At 43.1% G+C, this 17,517-nt stretch overlaps 1 protein-coding gene across 1 annotated transcript; it reads left to right on the top strand.

Moving 5' to 3' along the window:
* The first annotated feature begins 13,748 nt into the window (after positions 1-13,748).
* LOC108961153 (L-type lectin-domain containing receptor kinase IX.1-like) lies at positions 13,749-15,928 on the top strand. Its single transcript, XM_039318285.1, has one exon. It carries the CDS (start codon positions 13,784-13,786, stop codon positions 15,749-15,751), a length of 1,968 nt encoding a protein of 655 aa, XP_039174219.1. The 5' UTR covers positions 13,749-13,783; the 3' UTR covers positions 15,752-15,928.
* The last annotated feature ends 1,589 nt before the right edge of the window (positions 15,929-17,517 follow it).

The following is a 17,517-nucleotide window of genomic DNA, read 5'->3' as shown; positions in this document are numbered from 1 at the left end:
TCTTTTTCGCCCGGTCCAAGTGTCTGTCGATGCTGCCGAAAGTTCGGGTTTCGGCCGCCGTCGCGGTGGACCGGTTTTCGCATGAAACCGGCGATTTTATGCACTAAACTCTTTTTAGTAGGCTAATGACGTTTAATGGGTGTTTAGATTTATTTAATTTTAGATTAGTGTAGTTTTAGTTTATTTAATTAATTTAGGTTAGTTAGGTTAGTGAATTATGTTGTCAGAGCTTAAATTTAGTTAGCCCGTTAGGTAGCTTTATAGTTAGAATGGTTAGGATAATTTAATTAGTTCAATAGGTGGTTAGATTAGCAATTTTTAGCCTAAGTTTATATTTTTGGTGTTTAAATTGATTTATTTAATTAATTTTCAAAATTATTTAATTATTAAATATTTTCCAGAAATTAGACCGAGATAGCCGGTGACCGAAATTTCGTGCTGATTGCAATGGTGTGGCTAATTTCTGCAATTGAGTGTTAAATTGTGAAAGTTGAGTGTTGATTGAAATTTTGAGTATTTAATTCCAAAATTTGTGAATTTTGATATTTATTTAGAAAATCCCGGGTGTTGGGTTTTAATACCGAAAATGATTTTATATACTATATAAAATAGTGGAATTTTAAAAAGAATGTTATGAATTTTCAGGGTTCAATTTAACCGTATACCCACACACGACTATTTTCACCGGGTATTTTAATTCGAAGAAAATAGGAAAATAGGCTAGGATCACTATCTTAATTGAGGCATTTGAGTGCAATGCACAGTGTCCTGTGCAGAAATTGAATGGTCGTGTGCTAGTTAAGAGAAACCATCCCCGAACTATGTTGAATGGACATTACCCTATACATGTTACCCATTCATTGGGTTTCTGGTCGCAGTAGATTATGGACCTATACTCCTTCAGGAAAGCTGTCTTTAAGAGACGTAGCCGTGCTCAATGGTGGTGAGACGATGCCTGGTTACGCTAGTAGACCGCTGAACTTCAAGTAGGCAGTACCCTAGATGGGTTTAATTAACAATTTGAACGCATGACTGATTGAGTTTAATGCGTCTAATTATGAGACAAAAATATGTGACATGGTATGGGATGTGTTATAACGGTTTGGCCTTATAATTGAGACCCTTGTGATTGATGGAGTTGATGAGGTGTTTCAATTGTTAGATGCATTAACTATATGCATTGCGATATGAATTGTGTTGATATGCATGAAGGAACTGAGGCGAGGTAAGTCCTCTGTTCCAATTGTGTGGTTGTATGGTTAGGATGCTTCTAGGCATATTACCCTCCTAATTGGGGTTTAGAGCGTGAACTTGCTATCTCACCCATCGTGGGCTCAATTTTCAGGACTGTAGAGTGGAGGACCTGGAGTCGAGCTGAGGGAACCCGTGGTGTAGGTCAGATAGGACAATCTCTTTTTGAGAGTCAATCTTTTGAAATCTTTTGGGTATAGGCTTTTGTACATGACTCAGTTTGTTTGTAAAAGCATGTTTTGTTTGTTAATCTGTTATCTTGCTTTTCTATCCCGAGATGGTTATTGTCAGGGGATTTATTATTTGCTTCCGCATGTGTAATAAAATAAAAGAGTCGGCAACTCGTCTTGGGAAGTCGCAAATTATTATTTTTATTATCGACCAGAGAGGGATGGGCACACACTCAAGGATCGGGGCGTGACAGGTGTCGATTATTCCCAAATTGCTTTTATGTAAAGGTACTTTAATTGATCTCTTCAAAAGGTGTGGCACCAAGGTGAATGCCCTAAAAAAGAAGCTATAACACTGTCAATGACAATTTCCACCAATCTTTGGAAGGAAGTGCATTAGATGATGGACCTAATTGTTGTCAACTCGGTAAGTCCTCACAAGGCTCAACCAAAAGGCACGTAAAGTGTTGTAGCTTTTTTGGTGTGGTTAACTTTTGACGAATTGTGAAAGTGCTTCTTTTAAAGCATTGTTGCGCACCACGATTCTAAAATTAGTTTAATAAATATTTATTGACACCTAAATTTTGAGAAATTATTTAATAATTAATTACATAAAAAATAGAGCAAGTTTTGCGTACAAAGACCATCCCGATGGTCAAAGTGGTCTGGTAAAACCACGGTACAGAAGGAGCAACACGGGAAACTGAGGAGTCGATGAGACGACTATACCCCCACCTTTTTGTTTAAAGATTGTAATAGGTTTAAATTTCGAGAATGAAATTTTTATAAGAAAGGAAGAGTTGTGACAGCTTGAATTTTCAGAATTTGTTTTCAATCAAATAAATCGGGTCTTTCGTCGACGCGCCGATAATGCTATTCTCTGAGTTGATCACTCATGAGATAACTAGACTATATGGGAAGCCGTTAAGGGATTTTAACGCAATAGGCTTGAAAATTCGACCAGGGATCGACTGCTCAACTATGTTAGTCTACAAGGGTCATTACGGCACTGTCAAAATTGATCAGAAACCGGAGATAGGTCAACTTGATTGAGATATGTGATCAAAGTGTGAGTGATTCCACCTGATTGCAAAATACCCGTCGATCGGCACTAGACCAATTTTTCTATCGTTTTGGTATCCGGTGCCTGTAATTGAAACCTCGATATTTTTACAACAACTAAGGGTCACCAATGTGTCGAAAATATACATTGTGACTCGAGATAAATCGATCACGGGTCAATTGCACCAAAAATTTCTAAAAGCTATCCGGTAGACTAGGTCACGTTAAAATCGCACCGAACTAAATTTAACCGCGAATTTGAACCCGATTTCACAAATTGAAAGTTTTGTCGTATCACGATCTATTTTAGGAATATCGACTCATCCTCCGAAGAATTTTCGGAGATTCCGAGATTTTTATGGAAAATCGTTTCGAACGTTGCAAAAATTAATGGAAATTCAGATGGGCTCAATTGAAGGAAATTTGGACTTCCAAGCCGAGCCTTTGAGTGTTGGGAACTTGCAAAAAATTTCACGGGATTTTTCTTCATCGAAATTGGACCTCAATTTGGGAAATCGAGTGAAGAAATTGATCCTAAAGTTGTGAAATTCGGATCCTAGGAAGAGGGCTGGGATTTTGGCTTCAATTTGGATAATTGGTGGGATTATAATGTTGGAAAGTATTAGGAGGCAAAGCATTTAATTAAATGGCTAAGGTTTGTTGACTTTTCCCCCATCCGTGGCTTCTCAAGCAAGCGTGGACAGCTGCTCCCCTCCTTCGGCTCTTCTCCCTCGACCCCATCTGCTTTTGTTTTTGCTTTCATTTTTTGGTCGCTCTCTCTCTCTCTCTCTCCATCTGCCTTTCGCTCCACCGAAACCCCACGCCCATGTAATTCTCCATCGTTGCCACCTCTCCTTTCATTTTCAACACCACCGAAGCCGACTGCTAGTTTTGTTGACCTCAAGTCGCTCGTCTCTCTCTCTTCATCCGAGCGCAGCCCACCGAAGCCACCGACTCTCCTTCCTTCACGTGGTCTCGCTTGCTGCTTCCCCACCAAATCAACGCCTCCTCGTGACATCTCTCTGTCAACGCCTCCACCATCTTTTGTTCCCCAGTCAAACCAACGGGACCGAAGCTGCTTCTCCAGCCGGATTGTTGACCGAAGCAGCTGCCACACGTCCGAAGCAGCTGCCAGCACCTCTGACCTTCATCCATCTTCGCTGCTTCCTCGTCCGTCTCTCCAAGCAGCAGCCCAGCGGAGTCAACCCACACAAGTTCCCTCAAGCTCGCAAGTCCATCTCCACCGAGTCTTCATTCCCTCGAACCCAGCATGTCCCAGCTCAGTCCAGTCAAGCCCAGCAGCCCAACTTCCATTCCAACAAGTCCATTGAGGCCCACGCGTTTTCTTCAGCCCATTAATTGAGCTCTTCAGCCCGCGAGTCCAGCCCAAGTTTCAGCCCAATAGCTTCTCCAAAGTTCAGCAATTCACCCCATCTTGGGCCCGCGAAGCAAGCCCAATCTAGCTGCAGCCAAAGCCCAAGATCAAGCCCAACACTTGCCACCTAACAAAGGTCGCGCTTGATAAGGCCGTAATTTGCCACCTATTAAAGGTCGCGCCCGTTGGGCCGTAAATTGTCACTCGATAGGGGTCGCACCTGATAAGGCCGTAATCCGCCATCTATTAAAGGTCGCGTCCATTGGGCCGTAAATTGCCACCTAAAGATAGGTCGTGTCTTTTCGACCGTGGTTTTTAGTGAATGATTTGATTGATTATTGAAATGTACTAACGTGCAAGAATGGGCTGAGGCGAGGTAAGTCCTCTATCCTCTTTGTGTGGCTAGAGCGCCCTAGGGCATATTATCTTTCTAATCGAGTCTTAGAGGGTAGGGCTCGTTGAGACATTGTCTCACCCCGTTGTGGGATAATATTTTTAGGTCCTTAGATGGCGGTTCCTCCTGAGCGGTTTGGTCAGCCAAAAAGTGTTAATGAGCATGTCATTGATGTCCCTATTCCTAGGGACCAAGGAGCCTGGGTCTATGAACTTGTTAGGACCACTGTCTGGGTCGATATGGGTTTACCTCAGAGAGTACCCCATCAATTTAGGGCATGGTACTGTAGCAGGTATAATGGACCCGGGGAGGGTCCTCTTCAGGATGTTGAGGTCCCTGCGTCGGTGTCAGAGGTTGCTTTTGGCGAGGATACTGCTAACTCTCCTGATGGTGCGGTGGTGAACCCAAGTCCAAGTCTTCAAGAAACTCCGGGGACTTCAGTTGAGGGTCCAATCGTTTAGTGGATTGTAGCCCTTCTACTTTTGCAGACCCTCGTGAATAGACTAGTAATATAAATGATCTAGTAAGTTATGTATGAAGTGTGTGGTTTGGTTTTGAAAATGTGATGCTACTTTTCTATCCCAATTGAGTTTTGTCTGGGGATTATTTATTCGCTTCCGCATGTGTAATTAATTGAATGGATCGGCGACATGTCCTGAGAAGTCGCATTTCTATTGACCATAGTGGGATGTGCACGTGCTCGAGGTTCGGGGCGTGACAGGGAGGGTGTGCTTTGTAGTGAACCACGCATTTCTAAAACCAATTTTGATATGTTCAGCAGCTTCTTTGCAGTTTCTGCTGAAGTCGTTGGACAAGGGACACTCTTATTTGGAAAAATATGTAGCTGGTCTTTCCCGTTCCTTAAATAACCCCCCTTTTCTAGGTGGTTGCTCCTAGAAAGTCACTCCTCCGCGTGGTCTCCCCCATCTTCAGTGTCAGTGTCGGCAATAAAATCGCTCCATTGGTGGATCGAGATGTGTCCGGTGAGGCCCATGTTTTGGATTTTTCAGGAATCCTTTTCTCACTCGCCTGCACTTTTTCCATGAACACCGTTCACATCTTCTATTCTTGCTCCTTTTAAGTCCACCCATCACACGGAATCTCTTTGCCTACTGACTCGGAAAATCCAAATCGGCACGAAAACAGGAACAAAAATTGACTTCGTCGTCTTAGATCGCGAGTTGCCAAAAACTATAGAGGCTCCATCTTTGCAACTTGACGAGAGAAGCGAAACCCTTGACTTGTGGACCGATTCTGAAATGAAGAAGAAAAAGAAGGAGCTGTGTAACGGCGAGGGAAATGCAAATGCAGTGAGGTGTGCCCAAACAGGGTGCCAATTATTCCCAAATTGCTTTTGTGTAAAGGTACTTAATTGATCTCTTCAAAAGGTGTGGCACCAAGGTGAATGCCCTAAAAAAGAAGCTATAACATGTCAATGACAATTTCCACCAATTTTTGGAAGGAAGTGCATTAGATGATGGACCTAATTGTTGTCAACTCGGTAAGTCCTCACAAGGCTCAACCAAAAGGCACGTAAAGCCTTGTAGCTTTTTTGGTGTGGTTAACTTTTCACGAATTGTGAAAGTGCTTCTTTTAAAGCACTGTCGCGTACCACGATTCTAAAATTAGTTTAATAAATAAATGTTGACACCTACATTTTGAGAAATCATTTAATAATTAATTACATAAAAAATCGAGATTAATCTTTAATCCCTAAACAAAAATAGTAAAATTGCATTTCATGTAATTGCATTTGCATCGGTACCAAAAGGCAACAAGAAGCAGGGGTTTGTGGTCGGTAATGTGCACAAAAGGATGGTCTCTCTTTTGCTGGACGGAGAACACGCAAAAGAGACAAAGACAGAGGAAATAATAAGTTCCCGTACGTCCATTTTCTCTCCATCATTAATGCATGCACATGCATGCACAAAATTCGGCAGACGCGAGAATTCTAGAGGAAACCTGCAAGAAGTTGGATACCCGAAACTGACATTGAAGATGGGGACCACGCGGAGGAGTGACTTTCCAGGAGCAACCACCTAGAAAAGCGAGGTCATTTGAGGAACGAGAAAGACCAACTAGATATTTTTCTAGTAAGAGGTTCCCTTGTCCAACGACTTCAGCAGAAACCGCAAAGAAGCTGCCGAACGTATGAAAAATTGGTTTTAGAAATGTGTGGTTCACTACAAAGCACACCATCCCAAACCCAGACGCAACTAAAAATGTGAACACGCGGTTTTCTCGTAGAATATTTCCAGCTGAAGATTGGGACCACGCGGAGGAGTGACTTTCCAGGAGCAACCACCTAGAAAAGCGAGGTCATTTGAGGAACGAGAAAGACCAACTAGATATTTTTCTAGTAAGAGGTTCCCTTGTCCAACGACTTCAGCAGAAACTGCAAAGAAGCTGCTGAACGTATGAAAAATTGGTTTTAGAAATGTGTGGTTCACTACAAAGCACACCATCCCAAACCCAGACGCAACTAAAAATGTGAACACGCGGTTTTCTCGTAGAATATTTCCAGCTGAAGATTGGGACCACGCGGAGGAGTGACTTTCCAGAGCAACCACCTAGAAAAGCGAGGTCATTTGAGGAACGAGAAAGACCAACTAGATATTTTTCTAGTAAGAGGTCCCCTTTCCAACGACTTCAGCAAAGCTAAAAAGAAACTGAAGATTGGGACCACGCGGAGGAGTGACTTTGCAAAGAAGAAGCCAACTAGCTAGAACGTATCAAAAAATTGGTTTTAGAAATGTGTGGTTCACTACAAAGCACACCATCCCAAACCCAGACGCAACTAAAAATGTGAACACGCGGTTTTCTCGTAGAATATTTCCAGCTGAAGATTGGGACCACGCGGAGGAGTGACTTTCCAGGAGCAACCACCTAGAAAAGCGAGGTCATTTGAGGAACGAGAAAGACCAACTAGATATTTTTCTAGTAAGAGGTTCCCTTGTCCAACGACTTCAGCAGAAACTGCAAAGAAGCTGCTGAACGTATCAAAAATTGGTTTTAGAAATGTGTGGTTCACTACAAAGCACACCATCCCAAACCCCAGACGCAACTAAAAATGTGAACACGCGGTTTTCTCGTAGAATATTTCCAGCTGAAGATTGGGACCACGCGGAGGAGTGACTTTCAGGAGCAACCACCTAGAAAAGCGAGGTCATTTGAGGAACGAGAAAGACCAACTAGATATTTTTCTAGTAAGAGGTTCCCTTGTCCAACGACTTCGGCAGTCCAAACTGCAAAGCAAAGCTGCTGAACGTATGAAAATTGGTTTTAGAAATGTGTGGTTCACTACAAAGCACACCATCCCAAACCCAGACACGCAACTAAAAATGTGAACACGCGGTTTTCTCGTAGAATATTTCAGCTGAAGATTGGGACCACGCGGAGGAGTGACTTTCCAGGAGCAACCACCTAGAAAAGCGAGGTCATTTGAGGAACGAGAAAGACCAACTAGATATTTTTCTAGTAAGAGGTTCCCTTGTCCAACGACTTCAGCAGAAACCGCAAAGAAGCTGCTGAACGTATCAAAAATTGGTTTTAGAAATGTGTGGTTCACTACAAAGCACACCATCCCAAACCCTGACGCAACTAAAAATGTGAACACGCGGTTTTCTCGTAGAATATTTCCAGCTGAAGATTGGGACCACGCGGAGGAGTGACTTTCCAGGAGCAACCACCTAGAAAAGCGAGGTCATTTGAGGAACGAGAAAGACCAACTAGATATTTTTCTAGTAAGAGGTTCCCTTGTCCAACGACTTCAGCAGAAACCGCAAAGAAGCTGCTGAACGTATCAAAAATTGGTTTTAGAAATGTGTGGTTCACTACAAAGCACACCATCCCAAACCCAGACGCAACTAAAAATGTGAACACGCGGTTTTCTCGTAGAATATTTTCAGCTGAAGATTGGGACCACGCGGAGGAGTGACTTTCCAGGAGCAACCACCTAGAAAAGCGAGGTCATTTGAGGAACGAGAAAGACCAACTAGATATTTTTCTAGTAAGAGGTTCCCTTGTCCAACGACTTCAGCAGAAACCGCAAAGAAGCTGCTGAACGTATGAAAAATTGGTTTTAGAAATGTGTGGTTCACTACAAAGCACACCATCCCAAACCCCGACGCAACTAAAAATGTGAACACGCGGTTTTCTCGTAGAATATTTCCAGCTGAAGATTGGGACCACGCGGAGGAGTGACTTTCCAGGAGCAACCACCTAGAAAAGCGAGGTCATTTGAGGAACGAGAAAGACCAACTAGATATTTTTCTAGTAAGAGGTTCCCTTGTCCAACGACTTCAGCAGAAACTGCAAAGAAGCTGCTGAACGTATGAAAAATTGGTTTTAGAAATGTGTGGTTCACTACAAAGCACACCATCCCAAACCCCAGACGCAACTAAAAATGTGAACACGCGGTTTTCTCGTAGAATATTTCCAGCTGAAGATTGGGACCACGCGGAGGAGTGACTTTCCAGGAGCAACCACCTAGAAAAGCGAGGTCATTTGAGGAACGAGAAAGACCAACTAGATATTTTTCTAGTAAGAGGTTCCCTTGTCCAACGACTTCAGCAGAAAACTGCAAAGAAGTGCTGAACGTATCAAAAATTGGTTTTAGAAATGTGTGGTTCACTACAAAGCACACCATCCCAAACCCAGACGCAACTAAAAATGTGAACACGCGGTTTTCTCGTAGAATATTTCAGCTGAAGATTGGGACCACGCGGAGGAGTGACTTTCCAGGAGCAACCACCTAGAAAAGCGAGGTCATTTGAGGAACGAGAAAGACCAACTAGATATTTTTCTAGTAAGAGGTTCCCTTGTCCAACGACTTCAGCAGAAACTGCAAAGAAGCTGCTGAACGTATGAAAAATTGGTTTTAGAAATGTGTGGTTCACTACAAAGCACACCATCCCAAACCCAGACGCAACTAAAAATGTGAACACGCGGTTTTCTCGTAGAATATTTCCAGCTGAAGATTGGGACCACGCGGAGGAGTGACTTTCCAGGAGCAACCACCTAGAAAAGCGAGGTCATTTGAGGAACGAGAAAGACCAACTAGATATTTTTCTAGTAAGAGGTTCCCTTGTCCAACGACTTCAAAAGTAGAAACTGCAAAGAAGCTGCTGAACGTATGAAAAATTGGTTTTAGAAATGTGTGGTTCACTACAAAGCACACCATCCCAAACCGCAGACGCAACTAAAAATGTGAACACGCGGTTTTCTCGTAGAATATTTCCAGCTGAAGATTGGGACCACGCGGAGGAGTGACTTTCCAGGAGCAACCACCTAGAAAAGCGAGGTCATTTGAGGAACGAGAAAGACCAACTAGATATTTTTCTAGTAAGAGGTCCCCTTGTCCAACGCACACCATTGACGCAACTAAAAATGTGAACACGCGGTTTCTCGTAGAATATTTTCAGCTGAAAAGTGACTTTCAGGAGCAACCACCTAGAAAAGCAAAGAAGAAAGACCAACTAGATATTTTTCTAGTAAGAGGTTCCCTTGAACGTATGAAAAATTGGTTTTAGAAATGTGTGGTTCACTACAAAGCACACCATCCCAAACCCGGGAGGAGTGACGCAACTAAAAATGTGAACACGCGGTTTTCTCGTAGAATATTTTCAGCTGAAGATTGGGACCACGCGGAGGAGTGACTTTCCAGAGCAACCACCTAGAAAAGCGAGGTCATTTGAGGAACGAGAAAGACCAACTAGATATTTTTCTAGTAAGAGGTTCCCTTGTCCAACGACTTCAGCAGAAACTGCAAAGAAGCCGCTGAACGTATCAAAAATTGGTTTTAGAAATGTGTGGTTCACTACAAAGCACACCATCCCAAACCGCAGACGCAACTAAAAATGTGAACACGCGGTTTTCTCGTAGAATATTTCCAGCTGAAGATTGGGACCACGCGGAAGAGTGACTTTCCAGGAGCAACCACCTAGAAAAGCGAGGTCATTTGAGGAACGAGAAAGACCAACTAGATATTTTTCTAGTAAGAGGTTCCCTTGTCCAACGACTTCATCGAAACGCAAAGAAGCTGCTGAACGTATGAAAAATTGGTTTTAGAAATGTGTGGTTCACTACAAAGCACACCATCCCAAACCCCAGACGCAACTAAAAATGTGAACACGCGGTTTTCTCGTAGAATATTTCCAGCTGAAGATTGGGACCACGCGGAGGAGTGACTTTCCAGGAGCAACCACCTAGAAAAGCGAGGTCATTTGAGGAACGAGAAAGACCAACTAGATATTTTTCTAGTAAGAGGTCCCCTTGTCCAACGACTTCAGCAGAAACTGCAAAGAAGCTGCTGAACGTATCAAAAATTGGTTTTAGAAATGTGTGGTTCACTACAAAGCACACCATCCCAAACCCCAGACGCAACGAAAAATGTGAACACGTGGTTTTCTCGTAGAATATTTTCAGCTGAAGATTGGGACCACGTGGAGGAGTGACTTTCCAGGAGCAACCACCTAGAAAAGCGAGGTCATTTGAGGAACGAGAAAGACCAACTAGATATTTTTCTAGTAAGAGGTTCCCTTGTCCAACGACTTCAGCAGAAACGCAAAGAAGCTGCTGAACGTATGAAAAATTGGTTTTAGAAATGTGTGGTTCACTACAAAGCACACCATCCCAAACCCCGACGCAACTAAAAATGTGAACACGCGGTTTTCTCGTAGAATATTTCCAGCTGAAGATTGGGACCACGCGGAGGAGTGACTTTCCGGAGCAACCACCTAGAAAAGCGAGGTCATTTGAGGAACGAGAAAGACCAACTAGATATTTTTCTAGTAAGAGGTTCCCTTGTCCAACGACTTCAGCAGAAACTGCAAAGAAGCTGCTGAACGTATCAAAAATTGGTTTTAGAAATGTGTGGTTCACTACAAAGCACACCATCCCAAACCCCAGACGCAACTAAAAATGTGAACACGCGGTTTTCTCGTAGAATATTTCCAGCTGAAGATTGGGACCACGCGGAGGAGTGACTTTCCAGGAGCAACCACCTAGAAAAGCGAGGTCATTTGAGGAACGAGAAAGACCAACTAGATATTTTTCTAGTAAGAGGTTCCCTTGTCCAACGACTTCAGCAGAAACTGCAAAGAAGCTGCTGAACGTATCAAAAATTGGTTTTAGAAATGTGTGGTTCACTACAAAGCACACCATCCCAAACCGCAGACGCAACTAAAAATGTGAACACGCGGTTTTCTCGTAGAATATTTCCAGCTGAAGATTGGGACCACGCGGAGGAGTGACTTTCCAGGAGCAACCACCTAGAAAAGCGAGGTCATTTGAGGAACGAGAAAGACCAACTAGATATTTTTCTAGTAAGAGGTCCCTTGTCCAACGACTTCAGCAGAAACTGCAAAGAAGCTGCTGAACGTATGAAAAATTGGTTTTAGAAATGTGTGGTTCACTACAAAGCACACCATCCCAAACCCAGACGCAACTAAAAATGTGAACACGCGGTTTTCTCGTAGAATATTTCCAGCTGAAGATTGGGACCACGCGGAGGAGTGACTTTCCAGGAGCAACCACCTAGAAAAGCGAGGTCATTTGAGGAACGAGAAAGACCAACTAGATATTTTTCTAGTAAGAGGTCCCCTTGTCCAACGACTTCAGCAGAAACCGCAAAGAAGCTGCTGAACGTATCAAAAATTGGTTTTAGAAATGTGTGGTTCACTACAAAGCACACCATCCCAAACCCCGACGCAACTAAAAATGTGAACACGCGGTTTTCTCGTAGAATATTTTCAGCTGAAGATTGGGACCACGCGGAGGAGTGACTTTCCAGGAGCAACCACCTAGAAAAGCGAGGTCATTTGAGGAACGAGAAAGACCAACTAGATATTTTTCTAGTAAGAGGTTCCCTTGTCCAACGACTTCAGCAGAAACTGCAAAGAAGCTGCTGAACGTATGAAAAATTGGTTTTAGAAATGTGTGGTTCACTACAAAGCACACCATCCCAAACCGCAGACGCAACTAAAAATGTGAACACGCGGTTTTCTCGTAGAATATTTCCAGCTGAAGATTGGGACCACGCGGAGGAGTGACTTTCCAGGAGCAACCACCTAGAAAAGCGAGGTCATTTGAGGAACGAGAAAGACCAACTAGATATTTTTCTAGTAAGAGGTCCCCTTGTCCAACGACTTCAGCAGAAACTGCAAAGAAGCTGCTGAACGTATCAAAAATTGGTTTTAGAAATGTGTGGTTCACTACAAAGCACACCATCCCAAACCGCAGACGCAACTAAAAATGTGAACACGCGGTTTTCTCGTAGAATATTTCCAGCTGAAGATTGGGACCACGCGGAGGAGTGACTTTCGGGAGCAACCACCTAGAAAAGCGAGGTCATTTGAGGAACGAGAAAGACCAACTAGATATTTTTCTAGTAAGAGGTTCCCTTGTCCAACGACTTCAGCAGAAACTGCAAAGAAGCTGCTGAACGTATGAAAAATTGGTTTTAGAAATGTGTGGTTCACTACAAAGCACACCATCCCAAACCCCGACGCAACTAAAAATGTGAACACGCGGTTTTCTCGTAGAATATTTCCAGCTGAAGATTGGGACCACGCGGAGGAGTGACTTTCCAGGAGCAACCACCTAGAAAAGCGAGGTCATTTGAGGAACGAGAAAGGCCAACTAGATATTTTTCTAGTAAGAGGTTCCCTTGTCCAACGACTTCAGCAGAAACCGCAAAGAAGCCGCTGAACGTATCAAAATTGGTTTTAGAAATGTGTGGTTCACAACAAAGCACACCATCCCAAACCCAGACGCAACTAAAAATGTGAACACGCGGTTTTCTCGTAGAATTTTCCAGCTGAAGATTGGGACCACGCGGAGGAGTGACTTTCCAGGAGCAACCACCTTGAAAAGCGAGGTCATTTGAGGAACGAGAAAGACCAACTAGATATTTTTCTAGTAAGAGGTTCCCTTGTCCAACAACTTCAGCAGAAACTGCAAAGAAGCTGCTGAACGTATCAAAAATTGGTTTTAGAAATGTGTGGTTCACTACAAAGCACACCATCCCAAACCTCAGAAAAGCGAGGTCATTTGAGGAACGAGAAAGACCAACTAGATATTTTTCTAGGAAGAGGTTCCCTTGTCCAACGACTTTAGCAGAAACTGCAAAGAAGCTGTTGAACGTGTCAAAAATTGGTTTTAGAAATGTGTGGTTCACTACAAAGCACACCATCCCAAACCTTAGACGCAACTAAAAATGTGAACACGCGGTTTTCTCGTAGAACATTTCCAGCTGAAGATTGGGACCACGCGGAGGAGTGACATTTTAAATGCAGCCACTTGGGAAAGCGAGGTATTAGGTACAAGAAAGACCCCACGACGAAGTATATATTTTTCTAGTAAGTGGGTCCCTTGTCCAGAGACTTCAGCTGAAATTGCAAAGAAGCTGCTGAACATGTCAAAAATTGGTTTTAGGAATGCGTGGTTCACTATAAAGGACACCATCCCAAGCCAGTTGAATGGTGCAAACCTCATCTTTAACAGCTGTAGAATGCACTTCTCCTTACAACCATGTCTTGTTGTCTTCCTTTGTGCACTCTCTTGATCCTTTTCTCCCTCGTCTGCTCTCCTGTGAACCACTTTGTCAGTTCTCTTTCCTTCAATATAAGTAGCTTTGACACGAATAGAGGCGACATACTGCTCGAGGGAGTTGCAAGAATTGTGTATGGATCCGTTGAACTAACCAGTATCGATGTCACACCATTCGCTCAAGTAGGCCGCATTCAATATTCCAAACCCATCAATATATGGGACTCTGTTACAGGGAGACAAGCAGACTTCTTTACTCGTTTCTCATTCACCATCACTACTAACAATCCCACTCAATACGGTGATGGTATTGCCCTTTTCCTTGCTCCTGTTGGGTTCCCAGTCCCCCCTAACTCAGTTGGTGGATTCTTCGGATTGTTCAATGCAAGCACATTTGATGGGCATCAGAACCAAATCGTCATGGTCGAGTTCGATAGTTGGGTAAACTCTGAATTTGATCCTTCGACGCAGCACATAGGAATCAACAAAAACTCACTCCGGCCGCTCAGTTATACCCCCTGGAATGCTGGATCACACAGTGGCAACGCAACTGATGTTATGGTGACCTATAATTCTACTACCAAGAATTTTAGTGTATCCTGGTCATTTGATGATGAGCCGGTTTCTCCAGATAACAAAAGTTCCTCGCTTTCTTGCCAAATTGATCTTGCTAATGTTCTCCCTGAATCAGTCGCAATTGGATTTTCAGCTTCGCAAGGCATGTACAACGAGAGGCACTTCCTCAATTCATGGGAGTTCACTTCAAACTTGGATGTTGTACGTCCCCCATCAACAGATACATCAAAAAAAGGGGTAAAATCTAAGATGTACAGGTTGATAACATTTATCACAATTCCCGTAGCTTGTCTCTTGCTGGTTATTTCAGCAGGTTCTTCCTTATTTATGATCAAGATGAAAAAAAAATGTGAGTTTCAGGCTCTGACTCACATTGACAAAGAGAAAGGAGCATGGCCACTGAAATTCTCTTATCAAGAGTTGTTTGTTGCTACAAATGGCTTTGCAAATGATCGAAGACTCGGCCAAGGAGGGTCTGGCCAAGTTTACAGAGGATTTTTGAACTGTCTAGATCGTCTAGTCGCCATCAAAAGAATCTGTGCGGAAGGCAGACATTCGAAGAAGGTGTTCACCAACGAAGTGAAGATAATAAGCCGTATGAAGCACCGAAATCTAGTGCAATTTATTGGATGGTGCCAGGAGGAAGGTGAATATTTGCTTGTCTATGATTTTATGCCTAATGGTAGCCTTGATAATCATCTCTTTGGAACCAGGAAAAGTCTGCCATGGGATGTGAGGTACAAGATCGCTCTAGGATTGGCGTTGGCCCTTAATTATCTTCATGAAGAACTAGAGCAATGCGTTCTTCATAGAGATGTAAAAGCCGCCAACATATTACTCGACACAAGCTTCAACACTAAGCTCGGCGACTTTGGATTGGCTAAGCTTGTTGACCCCCAGTTGAGGACTCAAATGACTGATGTGGTAGGGACATATGGCTATCTGGCACCAGAATATATAAGTGAAAGGAGGGCTACTAAAGAGTCTGACATGTTCAGCTTTGGTGTTGTGGCTCTAGAAATCATTTGTGGTAGGAGGACATATCAGGAAGGAGAATTTCATGTTCCGCTGCGCAAGTGGGTTTGGCAGCTTTACCTTGCTAGAAACATGCTTGAAGCAGCAGACGAAACATTGGGTTCGAGTTTCGATAGGAAGGAAATGGATTGCTTGATGATGGTGGGACTGTGGTGTGTGCATCCAGATCCCAAGATGAGGCCAAAAGCAGGACAAGTTATAAGATTTCTTCAGCTAGAAGTCCCGGTGCCTGAGTTTGCACGTGGCACCTATGAGGCCCCCACTTCATATCAACCATCAGCACTAAGTGTAGGGTCTTTCTCTTGTATGCCAGAAAACAGTTCCTTCTCAGGTAGATAGATCATGGCTCCTAAAGCCATCCTGCAACACATGTTGACTTTGGAGAAAATGAAACGAATGTTGTGACGGATTAGTTATGCTCAATCGACCTTTTCTTTGTTGCAATATATTGTCTAGCTGCTGATCAATTGGTTGATGTAGATGTCACAGAGATATCGGTACCATTAAAGATGTTCAATCGACCTTTTCTTCGCTGTAATGCCAACCCATGGTAGTGCTTTCTTATCTTTTAAGTAGAAAGGTCCATTCTGGATATTAGGGTTGCTACATAACTTGGATAATGTTACCTACAAAGTTCTCGTATCTATTACCTTTAGAGGTGGCAAAATGGGTCATGGACTGATTTTGCACTCATATTTTTCACAAATGGGTCGAATGTGAGTTATGAAGTTGTAATGGGCCATAACTCACATTCGACCCATTTTAAGTTCAGTTTTATATGGGTCGAAAATGGGTCACGTTATGACCCATTTTCGACCCATTTTTCAAACCTAAAAACATGAAGTTCATTTTTTTTCTTTTCTTTTCTTTTTTTCTTTCTTTTTATTCCTTCCTTACCGGCAGCCGGTAGGGCAACGCCGCTTGCCGGCCAGCAACAGCCAAGCGAGGCTCGAGCTCGCCGACAGTCGCCAACGACCGGCGAGGCTTGAGCCTCGCCGGATCGGGCGAGACTCGAGCTCGCCGGCGTCGGGCGGGGCCTCGGCCTTGCCGAGATCGGCGAGATCAAGCCCCACGACGCCGGCGAGCTCGAGCCTCGCCCAATCCATTAAGGCTCGAGTCTCGCCGGCATCCGGCGAGGCCTCGGCCTTGCTAGATCGAGGAGATCGAGCCTCGCCCGACGCCGGTGAGCTCAAGTCTCGTTGGATCCGGGAGATTGAGCCCGCCCGACACCGCCGAGCTCGATCTCGCGCCGCGCGCGATCGCCGGCCGTCGTCATGGCCGGCGGCCGACCGAAGAAGAAAAATGAAAAGAGAAAAGAGAAAAAAATAATTATTAAAAATTAAAAATTATATTTTAATAATTAAAAATATAATTTTTAAAATATAAAAATAATTAAAAATTTTATTTAAAAAATTAAAATTCGATTTTTCAAAAAAATAATTTAAAAATAATTATAATTTTTTATTAAATTTGTCTAATTTTTTTATAAATATTTCAATTTATAGGTTTTTTTTAACTTTTTTTATTTTATTTACTATTTTTAATTTAATTTGAAGTTTTAATCCAATTAGCATATAATAGAAGTGCGTTTTCCTACAATATTAATAGGTTTTAGCAATATGGGTCGGATTGGGTATGAGTCATTAAGTTTACACTACAAGAATATGAGTCAAAACGGGTTAAATGAGTCAAATATGGTCGATCCATTTTCGATCCGACCCACCCATTTGCCACCCCTAATTACCATTAAGTGCTTTGTATGAGGAACTTGCCACGAATTATAAATTTTCCTCTCCGAAAGAGAAATGCCATACTCGATCAAATCTTTCAGTCCTACCGCTGCTTCGGCATTTTTCAGGAAATAATGGTCCATCAAAATATAAACTTTTGTTCTGCTTCTAGGGATCAGTTTTTTTTTTTTTTTATTATCAGTCATACTCTATTCCTACTCTACACTCACTCTCAAACTTTTGCCCTGCCTCTTGCAGGGCGTGGGAATCGAAACCCACTCCTGAAACTTACGCGTCCCCATCCCATCCCCCCTGAGAAGGTGGGGATTTGAACCCCTCACCTCCCCATTCCATGTTGGAAGGGTGGCCACTGGG

The sequence above is a fragment of the Eucalyptus grandis genome, chromosome 7 (assembly GCF_016545825.1).
Source record: "Eucalyptus grandis isolate ANBG69807.140 chromosome 7, ASM1654582v1, whole genome shotgun sequence".
NCBI classification, from domain to species: Eukaryota; Viridiplantae; Streptophyta; class Magnoliopsida; order Myrtales; family Myrtaceae; genus Eucalyptus; species Eucalyptus grandis.
This window is presented reverse-complemented; position numbering and strand designations above follow the sequence as displayed.

Coding starts and splice junctions, on each gene's coding strand:
- LOC108961153 (XM_039318285.1), top strand. CDS start 13,784: ATGTCTTGTTGTCTTCCTTTGTGCACTCTCTTGATCCTTTTCTCCCTC.